Genomic DNA, 24991 nt, shown 5'->3' on the forward strand with positions numbered 1-24991 from the left:
CACTATCTTCAACGTCCGCCATTTTGTAAAATGTTTGTCGTAACTCAATTACAGTTTATATGGTGTTTTCAAGAGGAAAGTTTAAGCTTTAATTTGAGTTTTGATTCATCTCGATACAATATTTTTTTGCGGAGTTGTCGCTATTAAAAGATATTTGAAAATTTGAGAAAAATTAGGTGGCTCGTTTTTTTGCAGATAAGTGTATTAATCATAAGTTTATTGTTAAAAGTCAAGTGCATATGATATAAAAAGACTGAAGAACCTTTTACATAGAATACTAACCATGTTTCTTGTTTGATGTTCTTTTTAAATAAGGAGTAATTCTTTCAGGCAAGCTTATTTCAATAGACGAATCTGTAAATATAACACATCCATAAGTAATTTCAATCATCGATATAATTCAAAATAGACAAAAATGTGCATGAGTCACTTCAAATTAGATTACTCTTTTGTATAAATTAAACGATCCCAAGCTTCTGATTGAGCCTAGTTAGAACTCGATCGGTTTAGCCGTTTCTGAGATCCGATAATCTCGGGTGCTCGCAAGTCGCGTACTCGCGTAAAAGAGCACGGTCGGGCTCGCGCTGCGCTTTCACTTGGCGCGAGCCACTACCGTGTCTCTTGATATATAATACAATTTAAAAATAAAATAGGTTAAAAACTAAATAATTACAACGTATTAATAATAATATGTGATCTCTCTCTCTTCTCTAATATAAAAATTTTGATATAAAAAATATTAAAAATGCAAACATGGAAAAAAAAAAAATATTTTTTTCAAGTAAATTGTAAATATTTTCCATTTACTCATCCATTACTAATTCATTTTATTATACATTCCGTCAAAAAAGCGGTACAGTAGTAAAGCGGAAAAAATTCACAAAATTTTAAACGCTTATAAACGCAATAAATAATTACGATACAAATGTGTTTAAAAACCGACAATAAAATATAAAGTCTACTTTAATAAACTTTAATGCTAATTAAGTGGCATGATTAATTTTTCAATGATCAATAAGAGTAAGAACCCGCAAAATTGATAAATAAAGCACTTTTCAGAATTGCGCGAAGCAATTAATACAGTTTAATAGGAAAAAGTGTGTAAAAATTTAGAGTCTTTTCTTCAAAATGCATTTTAACAGAATTCGATACAATAATTTTTCATTAAGTAATATTAACTTGAAATTTTTTTATAAAAATAATGACAAAATAATGACACTGTTTACAAATTCAAACCACCGCAATTTTGTTCAAGATAAACGTATTGATTATGAAATCACAACTGTGTGTGTGTGTGTGTGTGTGTGTGTGTGTGTGTGTGTGTGTGTGTGTAAAGTTAGCATCTTAACGGTCAGCACCTCATAAAAAAACTTCAAAATTACTTGCATTCAGCACAGTTATAGTTCCTGATAAGTTTCAACAATAGTCCCGTCGAATTAACTATTATATTTTTTCTCTAAAAACGATAATGTCAGAAGTTAACATTAAGCGGCCTTGATTACTCTGTTGTAAATATTTAAATTTTCAGCATCTTTCTGTAGATTGATAGCGTTAAAATTCTTTTTCATAAAAAACATTTTCGTAATCTTCCTATTTGTTCTTTTCACAATGCAAAATGGAAGGATATTGCCAATCGAAATCATGATTTTCTATCAACCCATGTATGCTAACTACAAAGTAGCCACTTTCATGGTTTCTTATATCGTTCAAGTGTTCTTTTATGCGCGTTTCCCAATGACGTTAATTTGCTCAATGAAGGAACCGTTACATGTGACATTTTATACTATATACCATCGATTCTCTTTAAACAATCCGTTTTATTTTTACCTTTTTAACGATACTGTCAAGCTTTTTTGAAAAAGTAAACAATGTGTTAAAACCAAATTTGTTTAAATGATGACTGATACCATCACTAATGCTTTTGATGTACAGTAAAGATATGCACTTTTTAATGTCAAAACCCACATTTTTAGATGTCACATTATTAACTATAATTCCTCCAATCAGATTCATTCGTGTTCTCCGCATTTTTAACAGTCGTTAGTTCCGCGAAACCGACGATTGTGGGATAATCGTACCCACCCCTAAAAAAAAGTGTTTTGGTATTTTAATCATAGAGCGCTAGCTCAGCTGGAAATGGCAAGACAAATCGTGCGCGGACACGAATGACCTTGGAGAGATACGTTAGTGTTTTGTGTAAATAAGTAAAAAAGAGTGATGCCAAAAACAGGCCTCTTTTGCCATCCTTGAATTCCGACTTGAATTTAATGCTAAACAATAATTATATATAAGACATTAATCCCCTAGAAGTTTCAGATTGAGCTCACTCTTTATCTTCAAAATATGAGAGGTCAAAATTTGCATTCTCCAACGCTAACACAGGCACACAAAAAAAAGTGGTTTGTCTCTGGGATCCCACTAGTCAGTGTTTTTCTAATCGAAAAATGGTCTAAAAAACTTTGAAAATCGTAAAAATTCGCTGCACGCGGAAAATAGTGGATAATGGAGTTGTTCTTCCAAAAAACGGCTATGCTTTTGTTCAAATTTTATAAATAAGTGTCTTTTAAAGAAAAAAAACATGCAAGAATTTTTGGTAACTCAAAAATTTTTTTATAGGAAAGAAATTAAATCTACGGTATTTGTTTACACATTGTTCTGTGCCACGAAGATAGAATATGTTATAAATATTAATGCGGGAATGGGCAAAGAACAGAACAATGTAAAGCAATACACAGCGTCGATTTAAATCTCTGCTTATACATTATAGATTTTCTACTTTAAATTATTTAATTGAAGAGCACGCTTGTACAACTCTTATCTGCTTTAGCCAAAAGTATGTAATTTATGTCAACAATGTACACATCGTACTTTGGCGCATTTCTACCGAGGGCACCCCTACTGCAATGCAAGGAGGAAGAACAGTTTTCTATACCCCCCCTCCCTCCAGGGGCTTGGTCAGCGCGAGGCACCAAGCTTCTTTTACGCGAGACGTCGTTTGCGAAAATTTGTAGTTATCGGATTCTCAATAATGACTGAACCAATGGATTTCTCAATAGGCTTAATGGATAGCTCGCATCCGATTTATATAATAAAAGTGTTTTTAATTTTCCGCTACATAACTTACGAGCAGAGATATCGCGATTAAAATTTTTCGCTCAAGAATAAATTTGATTAGGAAACGTCGTACTCGTTATTATCGTCGTCGCCCGGCTAAGTGATAGGATTTGTACTTTTACTTTTTTTGCCATCAGATGATTGTATGATGAGATGTTTAAACCTTGTATCATATATATCTCGAGAACGGTTAGAGATATGATTGTAAAATAAGCACCAGTAGGTTTATCAGGTCTTCGAATTAATTAATTAATTAATTAAACCTTGTATCATGTATATCTCGAGAACGGTTGGAGATACAAACTTGGGATAAGCACCAGTATTATCAGATGGCTTCAAATTAATTAATTAATTAAACCTTGTAACGTGTATATCTCGAGAACGGTTGAAGATACAAACTTGGGATATGTACTAGTATTATCAGATGTCTTCGAATTAATTAAATAATTAATTAACTAATTAATTAAACCTTGTATTATGTATATCAAGAACGGTTGGGAATACAAACTTGGGATAAGTACTAGTATTATTAGATGTCTTCGAGTTAATTAATTAAGCCCCACAAAAATTACCTTTTTAAAAAAAGGTTAAAAAAGCGCCAAGTATATGCGCGCAAAAAAAACCCTCAAAAATGTATTTTTATACAAAACGTTCTCAAAAATGTATTCTTGTAAAAAAAACAAAAAATATATTTTCTTTATAAAAGTAATGATATGAAAAAAATGCGCCAACTATGAAAATGAATGTTCATAACAAATTAGAACATGTACAAATACTTATTTGTACAAATATTAATAATATTTATTGTTCCCCTTAGGGTTACAATTATACAGACCATTACAATTATACTATATCATTTTATACATTTGTTCTTTACAATTACATTTACACTGTACATATACTATTACATCTACGCCATACTTTCGCTGTGCCCTGCAACGCAATACCTCTCCTTTCCTCTCTCATCCCTATTTCATATTTATACCATTCACATCGCTCGTCTATTCTCTTCCTATTATCTACTCGCTTGTCTATCGCCATCTCTTTATTAACATCTATGTCGCCATCGCCATGCCGCTCTGTGCCCTATCATTCCCTATTGTTTCCTATCTCTCCAGGACTTTCGTTTCCGTTTACATTTCTTTTTCTACTTTTCACTCACTCTTCACACTCGCATTCACTCTCCCTTCCCTCCTCCATCCTTTTCCTTCTCTCTCTTTCTACCTCTTTCATCCATCCCTCTCCTCCTCCATCGTCCGCTAATATCCTTCCCACCTCATATTGCCAACTTCCCTCTCCCCTCTCCCTCCAAGTTCTGCACCTCTCCCACATATGCTCCCATGTCTTCTCTTCCCCTTCGCATAATCTACATAATTTCTTTTCATCCTCTTCCTAGTATCTACCTTCTCTCGTTTCATTTACCAACCTAAACCTAAACCTAGCTACTCTTTTCCATCTATTCCCCCCTCACCCCTTCTTCAAGTATTCCGGGATACCCTCTCCTTTTACCCATTAATAGTACTTACTAAATTTCCCGTTTCGTATTTTTTCCCACCTTTCCTCTTTTTGCATCCTACCTTCTTTTTCTTCCCAATTCATCGCCCCCCCCCCCTACCTCCTCCCTCGTCTCCTCCCAATCTCTTAGTGCTATTCCTCTATCTTCAAAGAATCTCTTTCTCTCCATCTCCCACTCTGATAGTCCTTTCTCCTTTAGTGCCCTTTCCCTTATTTCTCCTAAACATCTCCTAGCCAAAACGCTACCTCCTCCTTCTAATACTCTCTCCTCATACCTACATGTCCTTTTTCCCGCCTCCCTTCTCATTTTTTTCTGTCTGAAGTTCCTCTCTTATCAAATATCCCGGTGTTCTTCCCTCCATTCTTAACACCCATCTCAGATATCTTTCCTGTAGCCTTTCTAGATTCTCCCTCTCTTTCTACTCCCAAATCTCTACCCCGTAGCTCGCTACCGTCCCTACGAACCTGTCAAACAGCCAAATTCTCTTTTTCCAATCCCTACCAAACCTCCTTTTTCCTATCCCCCATACCTGTCCCATTACCCTCGCCGCTTTCTCTACTCTATCCTTAATTTGCGCCTCTTGTCCTCCGTTTCTTTTAAATTTGTATCCTAGATAGATGCATTCTTTTACCTCCTCCGTTTTCTTACCTTTCCAGTACCAGTTCGCTTTGCAATCCTTACCCCCTCCTTTCCTGAATCTCATTATCTTTGATTTCTCTGCATTTAACTCTAACCTTTTTTCTCCAAGTATCCCTCAAATCTACCTATCATACTTCTCATGCTTCCTTCATCCTCTGCTAACATTACTATGTCGTCTGCATACATCAGCGCGTAAATCTTCTCTTCCCCTAGCCTCACTTTTCTTAGTTCTTCCTTTAAATCTGCTATCAATATGTTAAACAGCGTGGGGCTTAGTGGGCATCCTTGCCTCAGTTCTCTCGCCGTCCAGAAACTTTCACTCAGATTACTTCCTATTCTCACTCTACTTTTTGTTTCCCTTAGTATCTCCTCTCTCCTTTCCACTAGTCCCTTCCTTATCTCCCTTTCTTTCATTGCCTTTATCACTTCCCTCCTATCCACCGAATCAAAAGCTGCCCTCAGATCTACAAAAAATGCTATTAGCTTTCCTCCTTATCTGCTTATTTCCCTGTTTACCAAATAATTTAGCACGTAAATATTGTCTATTGTTCCCATTCCCTTCCTAAAACCTGTCTGATTTGGTGGTATCATTCCTTCCCCTTCTATTTCCTCTCTCATCCTATCTGCTAATATTGTCGCGTATATTTTGTACAAAGAAGGCATTATCGTTATACCCCTATAATCTCCCGCTTTATCTCCTTGCCCCTTTTTTAGTACCGGTACTACCACCCCTTCCTTCCATTCCTCCGGCCATCCTTCCCCTTCCCAGACCATGTTACATACGACAGTAACGGACAAACAGGTATGGCAGGTAGTGAACAAGAATAAAAAGAGAAAAAAGGAGATAAATTTGGGGATAGAGATAGAGGAATGGAAAGGATATTTTAGGGGATTATTAGGGGGTATAGAAAAAAAGTTAAATGGGAAGAGAGAAAAGAGATTAGGAAAAGAATCAAAAATAGACAGGATAGAAATAGAGTTATCAGAAGGAAAAGAGATTAAAGAATGGATGTGTCCTCCGTATTTCCACACTTCATTTGAAATCCCGTCTATCCCCATCGCTTTATCTTCCTTTAGTTTTCTGATAACTATTTCTATCCTGTCTATTTCCGTTACCGCATCTTCGACTTCCCTTTCCCATTTTTCGTTCTCTTCTGCTTTTTTCTTATTACATAGCTCCTTATATTCTCTTCTCCCCTTCGTGTATAATTCTCCTCCTATTTTACCCCTTTTCCACTCTCTTAACCTCCTTCTTACTTCTTCCTTTTTTGTCGCGCACTCCGTGTCCCACCACCCTTTCCTCCGCACTTTTTCTCCCCTTCTCTCCTCTACTGATTCCTTCAAGATATTCCTAATCTTTTTCTCTACCTCGTTCACCGTCCTTTGAATATCCTCCCCTCCCCATTCCATGTCCCTTAACCCTTGCCTGAATCTTTCCGTTCCCATCTCATCCCATATCCCCCTATTCCATCCACCTAATCTAGCCTTCCCTTTTCTATCCTTAACTTCCTTACCCTTTAGCCATACTACCACTGGATGGTGATCCAAATCTATTTTTTCACCTATCTCTAATTTTGTCACCTCCTCCACTATCTCTTTATCTCCTAACGCGTAATCTATTACCGATTCCCCTCTTGCTTCTGTGTACGTCCATTCCCCTTCCTCATCCTCTTCTATACTCCCATTCATAATAAACCATCCTCTTTCCTTTATAAATTCTAACAATATCTCCCATTCTTTATTTATTTTACTATCCTTCGACCTCCTGCTATCCCACATTTCCCGCTCCTCTCCCCATTTCTATCTCCCTCCTTCTCCTCCTATTCTAGCATTAAAGTCTCCCCCTATTACCGTCCTTACCCCTTCTTCTCTTTCATCCATCCACCCCTTAATTACTTCCAGCTTCTTTTTTATGTCCTCATTAATATAAACCCCCACTATTCTCAGAACCTCTTTACCCCACCTGACATTCCTTCTTATAATCCCTTCTCCTTCATCTACCTTATCTCCCTCCTTTCCCTTTATTATCAATTCCCTCCTGACTCCCATAATTATCCGCCCCTTAGCTCTCCCCTTTTTACGTTCCCTGCTTGCCTCCTGTATGCTCCATTCATGACTCTTTGAATATTTCTTCTTTATCTCTCCCCAGTTCTTTTTCTCCACCTATGTTTCTATCAATACCATAACATCCCACTTCTCTAAACCTTTCCAAAAATCATAATCTTTATTCTTTAATCCTGCTACATTCTAAAATACCACGCTTATATCATTCCTAGTTTTGCATTCCTTCCTCTCTCCCCTCTCCCCACCTCTCCACCCTCTCCCCTCCCCTTCCCCAACTTCTTCTACTTACACTCCTCCCCTTACTCCGCTCGTCCTACTTCTATCTCCATTTCCTCTATTTCTATTCGCTTTTCTTTCTCTCCCTCTCTATTCCATCTCCTCCCTTCTCCATCCCTTAGTTCTCCACTTCTCTCGTCCCATACCCATCATATCCTGTCTATCTATAGCTTTCCCTGTCCTACTCTCACTTTTTTAACTGTAATTTCTAATTCTCTTGCTATTCTCCTTATCTTCCACCTAACTCTTTTCTCCTCCCACGTAAGATCATTATGTAACCATATTTCCTCTCCCTTCAATTTCCACTTATTCCATTACTTTCCTTTTCTTCTCTTCGCTACCTACTTTAACTACTATCATTCCTCCTTTATCTGCCCTTCCTGCTTCTGTCTTACTTCCTCAACTTTAACTTCTACACGTATTCTCTTCATTACTCCCTCTATCTCTTCTTTTCTGTTTTCTCCCCCCTCCCTTAATCCCTTAATCACTATGTTCCTTCTCTTTTCTCCTCTCTCCCTCATCACATATCTTCTTTCTAGATTCCATACCCTCTCTTCCCATTCTCCCCTCCCTTCTACACCTCTATTCATCATCTCTCTCCCCCCTCCCCCTCTCCCCTCCTTCCCTCCTACCGCCTCCATTCCACTCCTCCTTAATCCCACTATTTCTCGTTCCAGTCTTTTTATCTTAACACCCATTTCTTCCCTTTCCTTCTTCCATTCTTCTTCTCTTTTCCTAAACTCCTCTTTCATTTTTTCTAACTCTACTCTAACCATTTTTTTCTGCTCTCTTGCTACTTCTCTAATTTCTTTACTTACATTTTTTAATCTTTCTCCTAATTCTCTCCTCATCTCATTTATCATTATCTCCCAGTTTTCTTCCTTCCCCTCCGGTAATCTCGCCATTTTCCCATTCCTTTTGAAAATATCCACTAACCCCGCTTCTTTCTCTAACACCTCTCCTAATAGCTCTCTTTCTCTTCGCACGCTCCTCTATACTATCTCCTATGTTGTCGCACCTCACTCTATTCGGGCTGCCCCCACCGTCGCTCATCTCAATCTTGCCTACTTTATGCCTGTTCTCTACCTTCCCGCTTGCCGCCTCTCTATTCCACTGTACACTCCCTGCCCCTTCTCGATTCCCGCTCGCCTAAATGTCTCTCTCTCCCTCCCTATAATCTAATCTCTATTTCTGCTTACACTATTCTCACTTCCCTTCCCCTTATTCCTAAATTCTTTTCACTCCCTTCAATCACAGCCCTTCACTAGCTATCCCTACTTATTCTCCCGTACTTACTTTCTCTTCTTTCACTCAAAATCACACTCACATAGTATCTTTCACTCTTACAATATCTTAACTTATCTCTTATCCGACCGGAAATGGAAGTCCATTTGTACAAATATTACAAATAAATATTTTAATACAAATAAATATTTTACTACAAAAACTTGGCGCCGCTCACCCGAATAATTTACTAGCTCTTTCTTCTTCTTTTGTGCGTGTATCTAAATCTATGCGCGTGTGTGTGTGTGTGTGTGTGTGTGTGTGTGTGTGTGTGTTTAGTATATAACTTCATTTATTAAAAAAGCAATTTTTAATATCTCAATCTCTTATGCGTGCATGCGTACATTCTCTCTCTCTTTCTCTCTCTCTCTCACGTGCGTGTATAATGTTAAACGTATATAACGCTATTACGATTTTAATTGCAAAAAATTGTAATTTTAAATTATTATTTCAGTCTATAAGATAAATTGTAAAAAAGCGATTTTGTATTAAAGCAAATTATTCGGTTTAGCGGCGCCAAGATTTTAGATTGTTTTTCATGAAATTAATAACAGACTTAAGAAACATTTCAATAATCAAGTGGAACTCACAGATTCTCAAAATAATCAAGCTAAAACTGAAAGTCAGCGCATAAAGAAAAAATATTTTGTGTTACCTTATATTAGGCACATATCTGAAACAGCCTCATCTTTTGTCAATAAAGATTTGTTCATGGTTGGCTTTCGTTGCCTCAACAAATTAGACATGCTTATTAAGGTGCAGAAGAATGTAACCGACATAAATCTAAAAAATATTCTCTACAAAATATGCTGTAAAAATTGTAACGCGTCGTATGTAGGACAGACAAAGAGACATTTAAGTACCAGAATTAAAGAACATGCAAATAATTTTAAGTTGGAATCGTCGAGACACTCCGTGATAACAAACACATGTTAAAAAATAACCACGTGTTTGATTAGAATAACGTCAAGATATTAGATTCTGAATCAAGATACCAAAAAAGGTTGATTTCAGAAATGATCCATATTAAGGAGCAAGTTAATGGCATCAATTTACAGAAGAACACGGGGTGCCTTGACAATTCTTATTATTGTTTATTTGACATTTTGTCGAAAATGACTAACGAAAAATAAGTCTTGCTAATTCTGCCTCTGACTACCGAACGTTACACTAGTCTTTAGCGCTTTGTCGAATACCCTGTGTATTGTTGCTCGTTTTAATATTGTGTTCCTAAGATCTGTGATCAACATATATAAGTTTACAGTTTTTTACAATACGCATATCAGTTTATGTTATTCATAACACATATTCCATCGTTTTTGATCTTTTAGATTTATTTTAATATGAAAACCGATTTGCGAAAAAATTTCATTATTTTTCATTTTATTATTCATTTAATTATATTATTTATTGGTTCACGTTTTTATTTATTATGACATATTTAATACAAAATGCGCTGTTTTATGGTCACCTGTTTTAACTGTTTAATTATATTTTCATATCCATTATTTCATTTATGTTTAAGTTCACACATATTGGTAATTTATTATGACTGAAGAAGACTAAGTATAGTCGAAACGTATTAAACATTTTCCAACACAGTGTTATTAGTCGCGTTTATAATTATATGTTTATTTAATAAATTATAACGTATTAGGGAAATTTTGTCTTGGCTCAATATATTGACCTGTTTATTGTATTATTTTTGCTTAGCACTAACGAGCCCTTTATAATTGTTTGAAATATTTATTTGTATTAAAATATTTATTTGTAATATTTCTGATTTGTATTAAAATACTTATTTGCCAGCTCAATATTATCCTCATTATTTCTTGTTGATATGCTTGCTGACAATTGTTTTTTACAAGAGCGCAGCAGCCTCGTATCGGCGCACAGCAGCCAATAATTTAATATAAAAAGCTGATATTTATAGTTTAATTTTATATTTAAGATCTTAAGTTCATCGTTAAATACTTCGTTCTTAATAAAATTGTATTTAAAGATAAACTTAAGATAATCTTAAGCCATATCAGACTAAAAATTGAGATTGAGATTAAATTGAAATTTGACCAATTAAAACAAAGTTAAAGAATATTGGTTTTGTACCTGATTGTTTACATTTCAATTCAATTCCAATATCAATCTCTAGTCTCATATGGGCTTAATAAAAAACCAAACTATGAATGCCAGCCGAGGAACAATAATAAAAAAGTAGATGTTCTAGTTAAACCATCGTATAAACATCCACTTTTATAGTTGGCGTATTTTCTTCATATCATTTCCTTTGTAGAGAGGACATCTTTTTTGAAAAAGATAATTTTGTTAAAATTTCACACATTTATAGTGCCAAATTAAAATTATTTTGTATTTGTAACAAAACAATTCTTTTAAAAAGATTATTTTGTTATTTGTACAGACATTTTAGGCGATTTTTGGCAATCGTTTGGTACATGTACCAAAGCGTACCAAACTATACCAGAACCAATAAGATATAAGTAAACTTATCTTGTTAGTTCTGATACAGTTTGATGATACATGTAGCAAACAATTGCCAAAAATCGCCTTTTGTAATGTCAAACCTAAATTGTTTTGTACAAAAATACAATTTTTGAAGACGTTCCTCGCGTGCGTATACTTAGCGCTTCTTTGTACCTTTTTTTAAAAAGATTAATATATATAAAAGTAAATATTACCAAATATAAAAATTTTATTTATTAAAAATTTGGTTGTTTTTTTATTTGCAAGGAGTTCCGTTGCAAGGAGTTCTTCCTTCCTAAATCCGCTCTTGCTTGTGCACTTTCAACGCACTTGTAAGAAAAAAATATTTTAATCTAAACAAAACTTTATTAAATATTAATTTAAACTATCAAAATTTTAATAACAGAACTACTAAACTTGAAGCAAGTAAAAAAATCATTTACGACTCGAAATTTAATTAACATATTTAAAAAATCAATATTACTTTTTTGACCACTATGTAACTGTCCAGACGAACCAAGTAACTGTGGAATTCTCACTGGTTGAGATAACGGCTTCCATACTGAAATCAAAGTTACCATACTCATTAGATATAAGCTATATAAAGAAATTAACTTTACTGTTTCATAAGTGTTATGAATATTATGTACTTATTAAATAGGAAAAAAAAACAAAAACAGAAATAGGAACATTTAGTGAGTACGTGCATGCGCGCGCGCGCGCGTGTGTGTGTGTGTGTGTGTGTGTGTGTGTGTGTGTGTGCGCGCGCGCGCGCGCGTGCGTGAGTGCATGAATAAAGCAATAATAATATAAATATTTTATTGTTTATTTAATTTGTTTTAACATTTCATTTATTTTATATTTATTTATTCATTTTCCAGAACATAATGTCCCACTTAAAAAAAAAACTTTCAAATATCAATATTTTGACATGTTCTTTGGCTAAAGTTCTTCAAGAGAGTGCCGACTATTAATAAAAAATTAAAAACATGTCAGTTAATAAGTATTTGTTTAAAAAATGGGTGAATTTTTAGAGAAATTAAAATTTTTGAAAAAAAGTTGAAACCAACAAGTTCTAATGTAAAATAAATTTAGGCAAGTTAATTTCCAGGGATTTAAGATCGCTGATTACAAACTGGCATTAGATTTGGGAAATGTAAAATGGCGGATTGAATATGGCCAACTATAAAGGGTAAAACTTTGAAAATTGATACTTTTTAAGTAAAAATATTCAATTGTTTTTGAGGCCGTTAATTACAAATCTAGTATCAGATTAGTAGAATTTAAAATAAGGGAGTCAAATATGGCCGTCAGCAAACGGAAAAGAGACAAAAGTATAGATTTATATAATTGTATAGTCACTGTCAGATATTAGTGTATCAATATCTTTGTCAAATCTTCAGTTTGATCTTATATTCGTAATAAGCGACTCAAAAAACCCATATAATCATGCTTATCTCATGTGTATTAGGTCATTTCCCGCGAGCATAAAAGAGTTAATATTAAATAAATGTAGACCTGTGCACATTTAGTAATACATTTATCTAAAAATGGTATAAATGTGCTATAAAAGTAGTTCAGAATATTTTCGTTATAAAATCACACTTTTATGCAATCCCTGACAGTCCGTGTTTAAAAGTATCAATAAGAGATGTTTATAAAGTTAGCACCGCCATTTTGAAACACAAAAAATCGAAGTTGTGGTAGATTGTGGTAAGCTTGTGCTACGCAAACAGCACTTCGATATCTTAAAGAATGAAGCAAAAATTGAAAAAATTGTTTTTAAGATCCAACACCGCCATTTTGTCAGAATAAAAAAAATAGTTGTGCTAAATTGTGCTAGGGTTGTGTTAACTTGTGTCACAAACCGTAGTTCAATAACGCAATTAGTTTATTAGAAAATCACAATTTAAAAAATAGTCGCAACGCCGTTTTAAAAGACAAAGAAAATAAAGGTTGTGTTGGATTGTGCTAGGGTTGTGCTAACTTGTTCCACAAACCGTAATTCAATAACGCAATTTATTAGAAAATCACAATTTAAAAAAATAGTCGCAGCACCGCCATTTTGAAAAACAAAAAATCGAAGTTGTATTGAATTGTGCTAGGATTGTGCCGCAAACCATAGTTCAATAACGCAATTAGTTTATTAGAAAATCACAATTTAAAAAATAGTCGCAGTGTCGCTGGTGCATACTGCGTAGATTTTCTATAATTCGACTTTTTAATTATCCGATAAATTATCGAAAGCATATCTGAGTTGTGCTAGCCTATCACAAGTCAGCACAACTGTCAATTTTTCCAACACGATATTAAGGGCATTTTACTCTTGAGCGTGACTCTTTGCGCTCGGATTCTATGTCCAAAATTCTTTGTAATTATCGCAGCACACACGTTAAGCTCGCGCACTTGGACACTCGCCCGATCACGCACTCGCGTGCATAAAGGAAGGAAACGTCTCTTTGATAGAACGGGTACATTATTATATTATTAAAGAATTACAAGTGCTTTTAAAAAGTGTTGTGCTGAGAAATTTAAAGGTTGTGTTGACTTGGGCTATGTTAACAAAACTCAGATATACAATATCAGCTTCATTAAATAATTACAATCCCGAAAAATAGAATCCGAGCGCTAACGGACATACATCGTCGTAATATACGAATACATTCAAAAGATATAAACATGTGTTACAATATTTGTATATATCTAAATAAAACAAAAGTGTATGCGTATATACGTATACGTGTGTGTATGTATGTATGTCTGCGTGTGTGTGTGTATACGTGTAAGCATGTAAGCATGAGTAAGCATGTGTGTGCCCGACTGAGAAATTATACCATGTCATGTATTGTTTTTGGGCAGATAATCATAGAGTTTTAATTTGAATGTGTCAAAGATAATATCAACTAGGTTGCCAATGCGGTCCCGCTCCCGGGCGCGATCCCACTATTGCCGAAGAATTCGAGGTTTTGCTGACTTCTGCTATGCTAGCACAACTCAAATATACAATATCAGCTTCATTAAATAATTATAAACCCCAAAAATGGACATAGAATCCAAGTACTAACGTACAAGTGCCCTTAAAATCGTTGTGCCAAAAATTTCAAAGATTGTACTGACTTGGGCTAGGCTAGCACAACTCAAATATGCAGTATTGTCTTCGTCGAATATTTACAAAACCAAATTTTGGATTAGAATCCGAGCACAGAGTCACACTTAAGAGTAAAGTGTTCTTAATATCGTTGTGCTGGAAAAATCGACAGTTGTGCTAACTTGTAGTAGGTTAGCACAACTCAAATATGCAATTCATTGGATAATTAAAAAGTCAAATTGTAAAACATCTGCGCAGTGTGTGCCGCCGATGCTGCGACTATTTTTTAAATTATGATATTCTAATAAACTAATTGCGTTATTAAACTACGGTGTGCGGCACAAGCTAACACAATCCTAGCCCAATCCAACACAATTTTTTTTGTTTTTCAAAGTAACGGTGTTATTATTTTTTAATTGTGGTTTTCTAATAAACTAATTGCGTTATTAAACTACAGTTTGCGGCACAAGTTAGTGGCACTCCTAGCACAATCTAGCACAACTGTTTTTTTTTATTCTGACAAAATGACGGTGTTGGATCTTAAAAACGATTTTTTTCCATTTTCGCTTTATTCTTTGAAATAACAAAGTGCGATTTGCGGCACAACGTAGCACAGCCTAGTACAATCTAGCACAACTTTGATTTTGTTTTTAAAAACAAAGGTGTTAGCTTCATAAACATAGTAAAATACATTCAAAATATGGTCACATTTATCACATTTATAATATTTTTATTAACATTTTTATCGATAACAGCGAGCTCAGAATACGAGACCATGTGTCAAATGTAATTCAAAAACAACCTCTTCTGTCCAAAACTTGTTTAAATTAAAAAAATATTGACATGCTTAAATTGTATTGAATGCTTAAATTGTAACTAAACATGTCTAATTTTATTAACCGTAAGTCTTTTTTTAAAAATTTAATGAACTCAATATGACACCAAAAATAAAAAGATCCAAAAAGTAATATTTTTCGCAAAAATCTTGTAAAAGTATTAATCAAAATTAATAAAATCTGTGCCATTTTTGTAGTAAAAAGTTTTACAATTTTATCCACAAATTTATTTTTTACATTTTTGAGATCGCTGATTTCAAATTTAAAATCAATATTTCAAAATTAAAAATGGCGGATCCAATATAAAAACCCATTTATAAAAAAATATAATTATTTTAAAAAACTTTAATGCGTCATATTGAATCCATTCTTAATTTTGAAATTTTGGTATAAAATTTAGATTTAGCGACCCAAAAAACCTATAAAAATCCATTTTCAAAAAAATCTAATTATTTTTTAAAACTTCGATGCGCCATATTGGATCCACCATTTTAAATTTTGCAATTTCGTAAATTCGAATTCAGCGACCCTAAAAACCTTGAAATACTTACCACTGTAAAAATTTCGGTAGTTTAACTTTTTTTTTCAAGTATATACATATATGTGTCATCCACAGCAAAGGGATTAATATATGCGCACTGACTACAGCGTTTGACTTTCATTTGTCAAATTCTCCTACTTAAGTTAGTATTCAAAAGTTCACTAATCATTTATTTGTTAATAAAAGATTCTTTCATTTTTAAATTCCATCCATGTCTATTTTATTAGCATTTTAATACCTTAAAAAATTTTAAATTTCAAAATGGCGGATCCAATATAGCTAGACTTAAAAAATATTGAATTTTTTATTTAAATGTAATAAAATATTTATTTAAATCTAAATTGTAGTGTTGGTAAAGATACAGAAGTCTATTTTCATTAAGCATTGATATTTTTAAGGTGTTATATACAGTCAGTTCGTAGGCAACATCAAATCAGTGTTTTAAAAGTGACAAGTGCAGCCCAAGATCTTTTGTATAAAGTTGATGGCTGGAATTGATGACTCTGTGTAAGTTAAAATTCTCTGCATGTAATTCACCTTTAAAACTTTAAACGCATTTTTTTCAAAACAACGTTTTTAAAGACAGTGACCACAATTTCTCGAAAACTATTGCACCGATCTTTCTGAAATTCTCAGGACTTCTTAACAACATAAAAAACTACTTCTTGATCAAAGGATTTTGTTTTTTATTGCATAGTTTCAATTTTATGGACTAAAATTTTATGGTCGATTTTTTCGCAAAAATTGAAATTTCGACTTCGTACATCTGCCATTTTTTTTTTAATCAATATTTTGCAAAACCCTTCAATCAAGAACTAATTTTTTATGTTGTTAAAAAGCCTTGAAAATTTCAGAAAGATCGATGCAGTTTTCAAAAAATCGTGGTCATCGTGATTCGAGTTTTTTTTTTCGAGTCGTTCTTGAAAAACTGCTGTATCTCGCTATAAACTTTATATTTTTACTTAACAAAATTTTAAAAAATTCTTCGATAGTTACTTTTTCATAAATCATAAGTTATAAATAAATCTATGTATATACATTTTTTTAACCCTCAAAAAGTAGCGTTTTTTGGTCTCATGACTATATGTAATCCATTCCTCTGTATATTGAGTTAGCGTACCCCTGGTTAAATTTTCGAATTTGCGACATTTCAACAGCTTTTGAGTAGAGACGCTGGGGCTAGGAGGGTGTGCCTGCTCTCTACTGTTTCCTTGCTTAGCGGCTTTAGAGCCACCGCACAAGCTTTTTGTAACACGTTACGTTACGTTAAGTGCTCCATAAACCTAAGTTCGTACTTAAAATTAAACTTACATCAACGCACAAAGAAACTTTTAACGTAAGTTCTTAAGTTCTTACGTTAAGGATTTCTTTGTGCGTTGATTTAAGTTAAATTTTAAGTACAACTTAGGTTCGTATGGAGTACTTAACGTAACGTAACGCGTTATGGAAGAGTTTGTGCGGTGGCCCTTAGTGCGCTAAGAGCTGTCGAGCTGTGTACATCAAAAGTGTGGTAGAGTTACGCTAACAAAGTGTGTGTAAATAAGGTGAAAATTGGTATTTTTAAACAATTTAAATTGTAAGTAGAAGTAATTAATTGTATTGTTTGTTATTTATATTATGAGTGTATATTATAAAGTAATTTAGCTTTTGTCACAAAAAGAAAAAAAAACGACTAATGGCCAGCAATATACTTACAAAAATACTTCTTAAACTATATTTCTTAAGAACATTAATGTAATTTTAGTTTTTTTTTAGGAAAGATAAGTTGATTAATCACACACAAAAAAATTAATCTGATGTGCATGTTTATAAACAATTTGTAAACATTTCTTTTGTAAACATTGTAAAAAATATATTTTTAATAAACGATTTTTTCCATTTATATAGGCTGTTTCTAAACTGGCGCTAGATTTAATAACAAATTCTTTGTAACATTTTGAAGAAAATTCTAATACAAAAACGTTAAGGCTATAATAAATTTCAAATGGAAAGAGTTTAAAGATCACAAATAACAGGGTTAAAATTTCACGCGCTCAGAGATGGTAGTGATAAATAACGTTTCATATACGTTTGGCAATAACATCTCTGTTCAATAAATTATTGAACAAATATGTCATAAAAGTTTCATTAAGAAACCAATTCTGTTCATTTATAATAAATTTGTTATAAAAACGATTCAAGATGTTTTTATTAAAACTTTAATATGTATGTACTATCTCTAGTAGCAAAAAACATTGGCGCAATATTTGAAAGCAATGTAAAGACAATATTCCCAATATTGATCCAATATTGTAAAGTGGACGCTTCATCTTATTTAGCCAATTTGTCTAAGCAGCAATATTGGTTCAATATTGGTTCAGCACTAGGCCAATATTGAACCAATCGATTTTTCAAATTGAACATTAATTGCATTCTAATTTGGAGCCAATATTTTATAACCTATATTGGCGTTATACAGCGAAACATTAGAAAAACATTGGCCAACGTATTCCCAATATAACCAATATTTAGACTCGTGTAGCAATAGGCGCCTTAGACGTGCCTATGATCGCGGGATTGGTAAAAAGTGAGGCTCCCGAAGAGGAAGTGGTACAAGGAAGACGGTCGTGGCAGACAGCCCTTGATCTCACGCGGGCATTACGTTTATAAGTATCTATCCATTTCTTGGCCCAGAATGCGCATTGGATGAAACGCTCAGACACGTGTCCACTTTTTTAAAATGTAGAATCATTCCTTAAAGTTTCGTAGTGTAATTGTTACCTATTAAAATCGACTACCCACACTGTAGTCCTTCCGTGTAAGTTAATTGTTTAAGAAAATGTTAAAATTTTTAACAATTTTTTTTAAACAAACTGTTTAACAAATTTTCGTCATAAAACCAACAGCGCTACTCAATTCTACAAGATAAATTTCAACAAAAAAATGTGTTTTGCATATTTATTTATTTTGTAAAAAACAGAATCACTAAGAATATACAATAATTTTTTTGTTATACCAGCGTTCGGCGTTAGTTTTTGTTCGGATGCCATGTTCAAAAAATTCCATTGCAAATGAATTCTGAAAGATTTGTCTCAACCTGGATATATCCACAACTGCCATATGAAAAACATTAAGCTTTAACTACATCTTATGTCTTTATTGTCTGTATTTACTTTTAGTTATGGTACTTATTTATGGGTCGCATTCATTTGACCGACAGTTCACTTGACCGACACTTGGTCGACAGCACATTTGACCAACAATATCACTTAATCGATAATTACATGACCGACAAGTACACTTAACCGACACGATTATTTGACCGACAGTATCACTTAATCGACAATTACATGACCGACAAGTACACTTAACCGACACGATTATTTGACCGACAGTATCACTTAATCGACACCACTTAGCCGACACACTTGCTCCGTTTGGTCTGTGTATTTGGTCCGTGCGCATTTGATCCGTGCGCATTTGGTCTGTGCGCATTTGTTACTGTGTCCGTTTGTTACTATGCGCATCTGGGACTCACTCAGAGGAAGTGTGTCGGCCAAATGGTGTTGCTTAAGTGAACTGTCGGTCAAATGATCGTGTCGGATAAGTGTACTTGTCGATCATGTAATTGTCGATTAAGTGATACTGTCGGTCAAGTGTACTGTTGGTCAAACGGTGTCGGTCAAATGAACTGTCGGTCAAGTGTACTAGACCCCTTATTTATTCATGAGCTGATAAAGGGGGAGGGAGGTACTTTTTTTACCTCTTTTAATTTTGTCAATAACTGTCATATATGGAATCAGTAACCACAAAAACAAAAAAAAGCACCAAGTATTTACAAGAAAATTTTTTTAGTTTTTAAGTTCACCATATTGGATCCACCATTTTGAATTTATGATAGTTACATGTTTGTAACAGTCACAAAAATTTAATAACCACAATTATGAATATTATTAATGTAAAATATTACAGAATGTCGCTTTATGTTCATAATTTTTATTTTTAAATATATCAGTGCTTAATATAAAAGTATAAATATGTCTATACAATCCAACATAAGAATTTGTATTTTTCCTTAGAAATTGTAAAAACAAAATTTGTACTTTCCCTTAAAAAGAGCAAAGACATTTCAATCTTTACTTTAAGGTAAAAAAAATTTAATTTTTTTGCAATTTTTTTCAAAACTGTATTATTGAGTCTTAAGTATATTAAGTCTTTGCCATTTTTATTTCTAAAAATACCAATGTTAAATAAAAATAAACTTATATGCCTTTAATCCAACACTATAATTTAGACAATAACAAACTAAATATTTGACCAACAAATGTTAAACATATAGATTAAATCGCCTATTCGATGGGCAGCAGATTTTGGTGTTAAATAATAATTTTATTGTAAATTTTGATTTTCCTAGTTCATATAAACTGCGACCCGACACTTTTTGTCAGTCTTGAAACACAGTTACTAGCTAGATGCCAATGCTAAGAAGCATCTATAAGATAAACCAAAAGAATAATACCGTAGGCCTCGATGGTCAAACTAGCTAAGACACCCACACAGAATGCAGGATTCAGGATCAAATCCTAGCCGATGTATTATTCTTCACAATAAATTATTGACACACATCTACAATTATAAATTATTTTTTCAGAGAAAAAAGAAGGGATCTCTCCATAGTTAATAAAAGTATACATGTTTAGTTTATTAATTTAAGCACTATGAAAATTTTTTAGCTTAAATAAATTTTGAGCAAAAAAAGTGTCTGTTTCAAAGAATGTTCCATATAGATTTTACTTCATTAATTACATATTTATACAATATTTATTGCTTACATCATATGTATTGCTATCAAAATTACAGCAACTTTTAAAAGTTGCATTAAGATTAAATTGATTTTTTTTTATTAAATGTAAATTTTTATTAATAAAACAAATTAAAATAAAGTAAATAACAAAATTAATAAAATATATAATAAAGTAAACTCAGATAAAAAAACATGTTTCAGCTAAATCTGTGCAAATCTGTCATTATATACATCACACACACACGCACGCACGCACGCACGCACGCACGCACGCACGCACGCACGCACGCACGCACGCACGCACGCACGCACGCACGCACGCACGCACGCACGCACGCACGCACGCACGCACGCACGCACGCACGCACGCACGCACGCACGCACGCACGCACGCACGCACGCACGCACGCACGCACGCACGCACGCACGCACGCACGCACGCACGCACGCACGCACGCACGCACGCACGCACGCACGCACGCACGCACGCACGCACGCACGCACGCACGCACGCACGCACGCACGCACGCACGCACGCACGCACGCACGCACGCACGCACGCACGCACGCACGCACGCACGCACGCACGCACGCACGCACGCACGCACGCACGCACGCACGCACGCACGCACGCACGCACGCACGCACGCACGCACGCACGCACGCACGCACGCACGCACGCACGCACGCACGCACGCACGCACGCACGCACACACACACACACACACACACACACACACATATATATATATATATATTGTTACGAGCGTCGCCCGGTATACTCCGCGACTGCGACTCAGCTGTCCTGAAGCCGATCGATATATTGATTTTACCGAGAGCGTTGTCAGTTGTCACGCTCTTGGCAACGCTTGTCAACAAGAGTCGAATCTCACAAGGGGACCTTACGGGTCATCGGTCATCGATTCTTTTCATACTTATAGGATTTGAAGATCAGTATCCGGACTTCAATTTCCTAAAGCAGTACGATGCGCTTCTCAAAAATACTCGAGAAAATCGATTTTGAAGATTTCCGATATCTTTAAGTACTGAAAATTTTGACCTATCGTCAGAGCCGCTCGTAGCCGAGCGCACAGAGCTCTAATTTCGTAATCGCGAAGTCGCTGGTTCGATTCTCGCTGTCCCCAATTTTTTTTTAATAAGTCAATGGAGTTTTTTTTTAATCCTATATCTTAACATTTATCAAATTGAAATGCTAATTAATTATTAAATATTTATTCGTTATTTTTTAAATAAAAATTAACATCTTTTTATTTTTAATTACCACTTGCTTAAAAATGCAAATATTTATAATAAATTAAAATTTGGTACAAAAATGGAAAAGGTCTTATTGTTAAATATAATATGATTATATGTATATATAAATGTTAAATATAATATGATAATAAATAATATGAATAAATAATATTCAGTTATTTTATCGCTTACATTTTACGCTATATCTTTAACACGTTAGTCGGAGTTTACAAGTCAAGTTTATTGTAAGTCGATCCTGGTCGATCACCATTCTCTCGCATCTAGTCGTGAACAAAGAACAGCCTTGCAAAAAGTGGGAGAAGTAAGGGTTCCGAGAGAGCAGATGCTGTGCTATTCGTATTTTACCGTTAAATAAAAATAAAGAGATGTTCATTTTCATTTAAAAAATAACGAATAAATATTTAATAATTAATTAGCATTTCAATTTGATAAATGTTAAGATATAGGATTAATAAAAAACTCCATTGACTTATTAAAAAAAAATTGAGGCCAGAGCGAGAATCGAACCAGTGACTCCGCGCTTACGAAACTAGAGCTCTGTGCGCTCGGCTACAAGCGGCTCTGACAATAGGTCAAAATTTTCTGTACTTAAAGATATTGGAAATCTTCAAAATCGATTTTCTCAAGTATTTTTGAGAAGCGCATCGTACTGCTTTAGGAAATTGAAGTCCGGGTTCTGATCTTCAAATCCTATAAATATGAAAAAAATCGATGACCCATGACCCGTAAGGTCCCCTTGTCAGTCTCGAGCCTTGTCGGACGCGTTCTGTATTGCTCGGAATAAAGCTGCCTGATTTTAAAGTTCTAAGTGTCTCTTTCATTTCCGCGGGCCCGCGCGTAACAAATATATATATATATATATATATATATATATATATATATATATATATATATATAACGGTAACAATTTGCCATGTATTTCAATGGTTTTGAACTGAAGTGATTTAGTATTTCATTCACATATAACTTTTAACATAACTGAATTAATTTTACAAATCATTAACTCCTAACTTAATTTAATTTTAAAACATGTTAACTTAATCTTGATAATATTTATATTTTAACAATTAAGTACATAATTTCATATATGTATATGTATATATATATATATATATATATATACATATACATATATGAAATTATATATATATATATATATATATATATATATATATATATATATATATATAAACATTCAGTAATTTTTTTTTCAAAATTTTCTTATAAATTAGAACAAATATTTCCAGAAATATTAAGAGTATTTAAAGTCTTATTTTTAGACTTGTTCAAATACATAAATTAGAAAATATTCTTAGATTTTATAATATCTGAAAATCTTTAAACTTTTTGGATTTTATAAAATTATATTGCACTTTATAATTTATCAGAATATAAAATATTAATATACTTTCCAATTCATATAAAAAAGTTTGATAAAAACTTTTCTAACCTGTGTATCTAAAAAATATTTAAAATTTGTATTAAAAATATATCTCAAATTTTTTCAAAAAAATTATAGTTATAAAATTATAAAGAAATTCTGAAAAATTATATTTGCATAAGTTTTGAAAAACTGTGGAAAAAATACTTAAAAAATTTTACCAGGGAATGTATATAACAGATTGACAATAGACTAACCTGTATTCTCGGGTTGCTGCAATGCTAGATATTCGACTTTTCCTAGTCGATTCATTTTGAAATTACCTAGTAAAAATCATATAAACATTGTATCTTATTTATATATTATATTATACTTAAACATTATATTTTATTTAAGTTCTAAGTGTATAAAAACAATGTCTTCTTTAACCATTGTGTACAAACTTGGGGTGTAACACCCCAGCAAAAATCTGGGCTCATTAATTTCTTAATAATTTCTTTGACTATGTTAAAATTAAAATTCTTCTTTGAAAACCATTGGATTACCTTTTAAAAGATTCAAAAAATACTCAGAAATTTTTTCGACTCTTTATATATCAGTTTACACGTGGCAACCACAAAAAATATGCTGAAGTGCCTTACACCATGGTGCATTTTAATTTTCATGAAATTTGCACACAAAGGTCATTTTGTCAATTTAACAGATTCTCTAAATAACTTTCAAAAAATTGTAATGCTTAAGAGAAAAATCATTCCACTGAGAAATTCTAAATTGCAAAGAAAAAAAATATACTAAATATTCGGAAGCAGCTTAGAACGCTTAGTCCTTCCCCTTTCGCCAAAAAACATGTAATGTTTAATTCGTTTTGCGAGGGCATGCCTTTTATCTGCTAGATTTATTGTTTCTTATCAAAACTTAAAAAGATATATTTTATCAACATTTCAGGTGCTCGTATTTTAAATAATTTTCTTCTTAATACTTACCAAATAAATATTTCTTAAGAGGAAACACATCTACTTCTTCGAGGATAAACAAAATATTGTCTCTTCAATGCGGAGGAATGTATAAATAGTTGCAAAAATGATTTTTATGTTTGTCTCATTATCATATAAAACTAAATTTTATATACAAACTAATTACTTGTTAATAATATCACATGTCTTTATTAATATATTATTTATATTTCTAAAATGGCAGTAGAACACACCAATTGTAATTACAAACTTCAAACTTGTACAAATAACGGTCGAGTACTCGAATGAGTAAGCTTAAAGCTCAGTGTTGCCAGATACTGGAGCAGAGATGAAGTACCAAACTAAAGAAATAGTAATAATACCAGAGACCTAGTTTAGGGTGACTTTACATGCGGCATAAGACCGGATCTACAATAGGTGTAGTAAGCTTTATGCCATAAAAAATTAACCAATTATATTTGATTATTCTTCTCATATTCGATTATAATTGGTCAATTTCTTATAGCATAAGACTTACTACCTATTGTAGATCCGGCCTAAAGGGCCATCTACAATGGAGAGTCGTAGGCCGTAGCAGTAGTCGTAGAAAATGTCTCCATTTCGTATTGCTTTACTGTTTACAGCCTACAGCAGACATTGAGCCAATTCATTGCGTGCTTACGATGAGCGTTGGGGCATTCGGGATTAGTTTTTGGTCGCCTTTCTTTGATGGCCGGATTGTATGTTATTGCTACGTCGTTTT

General features: G+C 33.5%; 1 protein-coding gene across 2 annotated transcripts in view; it reads right to left on the reverse strand.

Annotated features, from left to right (window-relative positions):
• The window catches only part of LOC105835852 (E3 ubiquitin-protein ligase BRE1), a 39239-nt gene extending 14639 nt beyond the window's left edge, over positions 1 to 24600 (reverse strand). Inside the window, exons 1-4 of one of the 2 annotated variants that reach the window (XM_036292049.1) lie at positions 24259 to 24598; positions 23533 to 23598; positions 11856 to 11933; positions 283 to 354 (exon numbers count right to left, since the gene is read on the reverse strand). In XM_036292049.1, coding sequence (XP_036147942.1) covers positions 283 to 354; positions 11856 to 11933; positions 23533 to 23587 — 205 coding nt within the window. In that variant the 5' untranslated portion in view covers positions 23588 to 23598; positions 24259 to 24598. Of the gene's footprint in view, positions 1 to 282; positions 355 to 11855; positions 11934 to 23532; positions 23599 to 24258 lie in introns of both variants that reach the window. The other variant, XM_036292055.1, reaches the window with a different exon arrangement.
• Between the last annotated feature and the right edge of the window lie 391 nt (positions 24601 to 24991).

This window comes from Monomorium pharaonis, chromosome 1, assembly GCF_013373865.1.
Source record: "Monomorium pharaonis isolate MP-MQ-018 chromosome 1, ASM1337386v2, whole genome shotgun sequence".
Classification (NCBI taxonomy): Eukaryota; Metazoa; Arthropoda; class Insecta; order Hymenoptera; family Formicidae; genus Monomorium; species Monomorium pharaonis.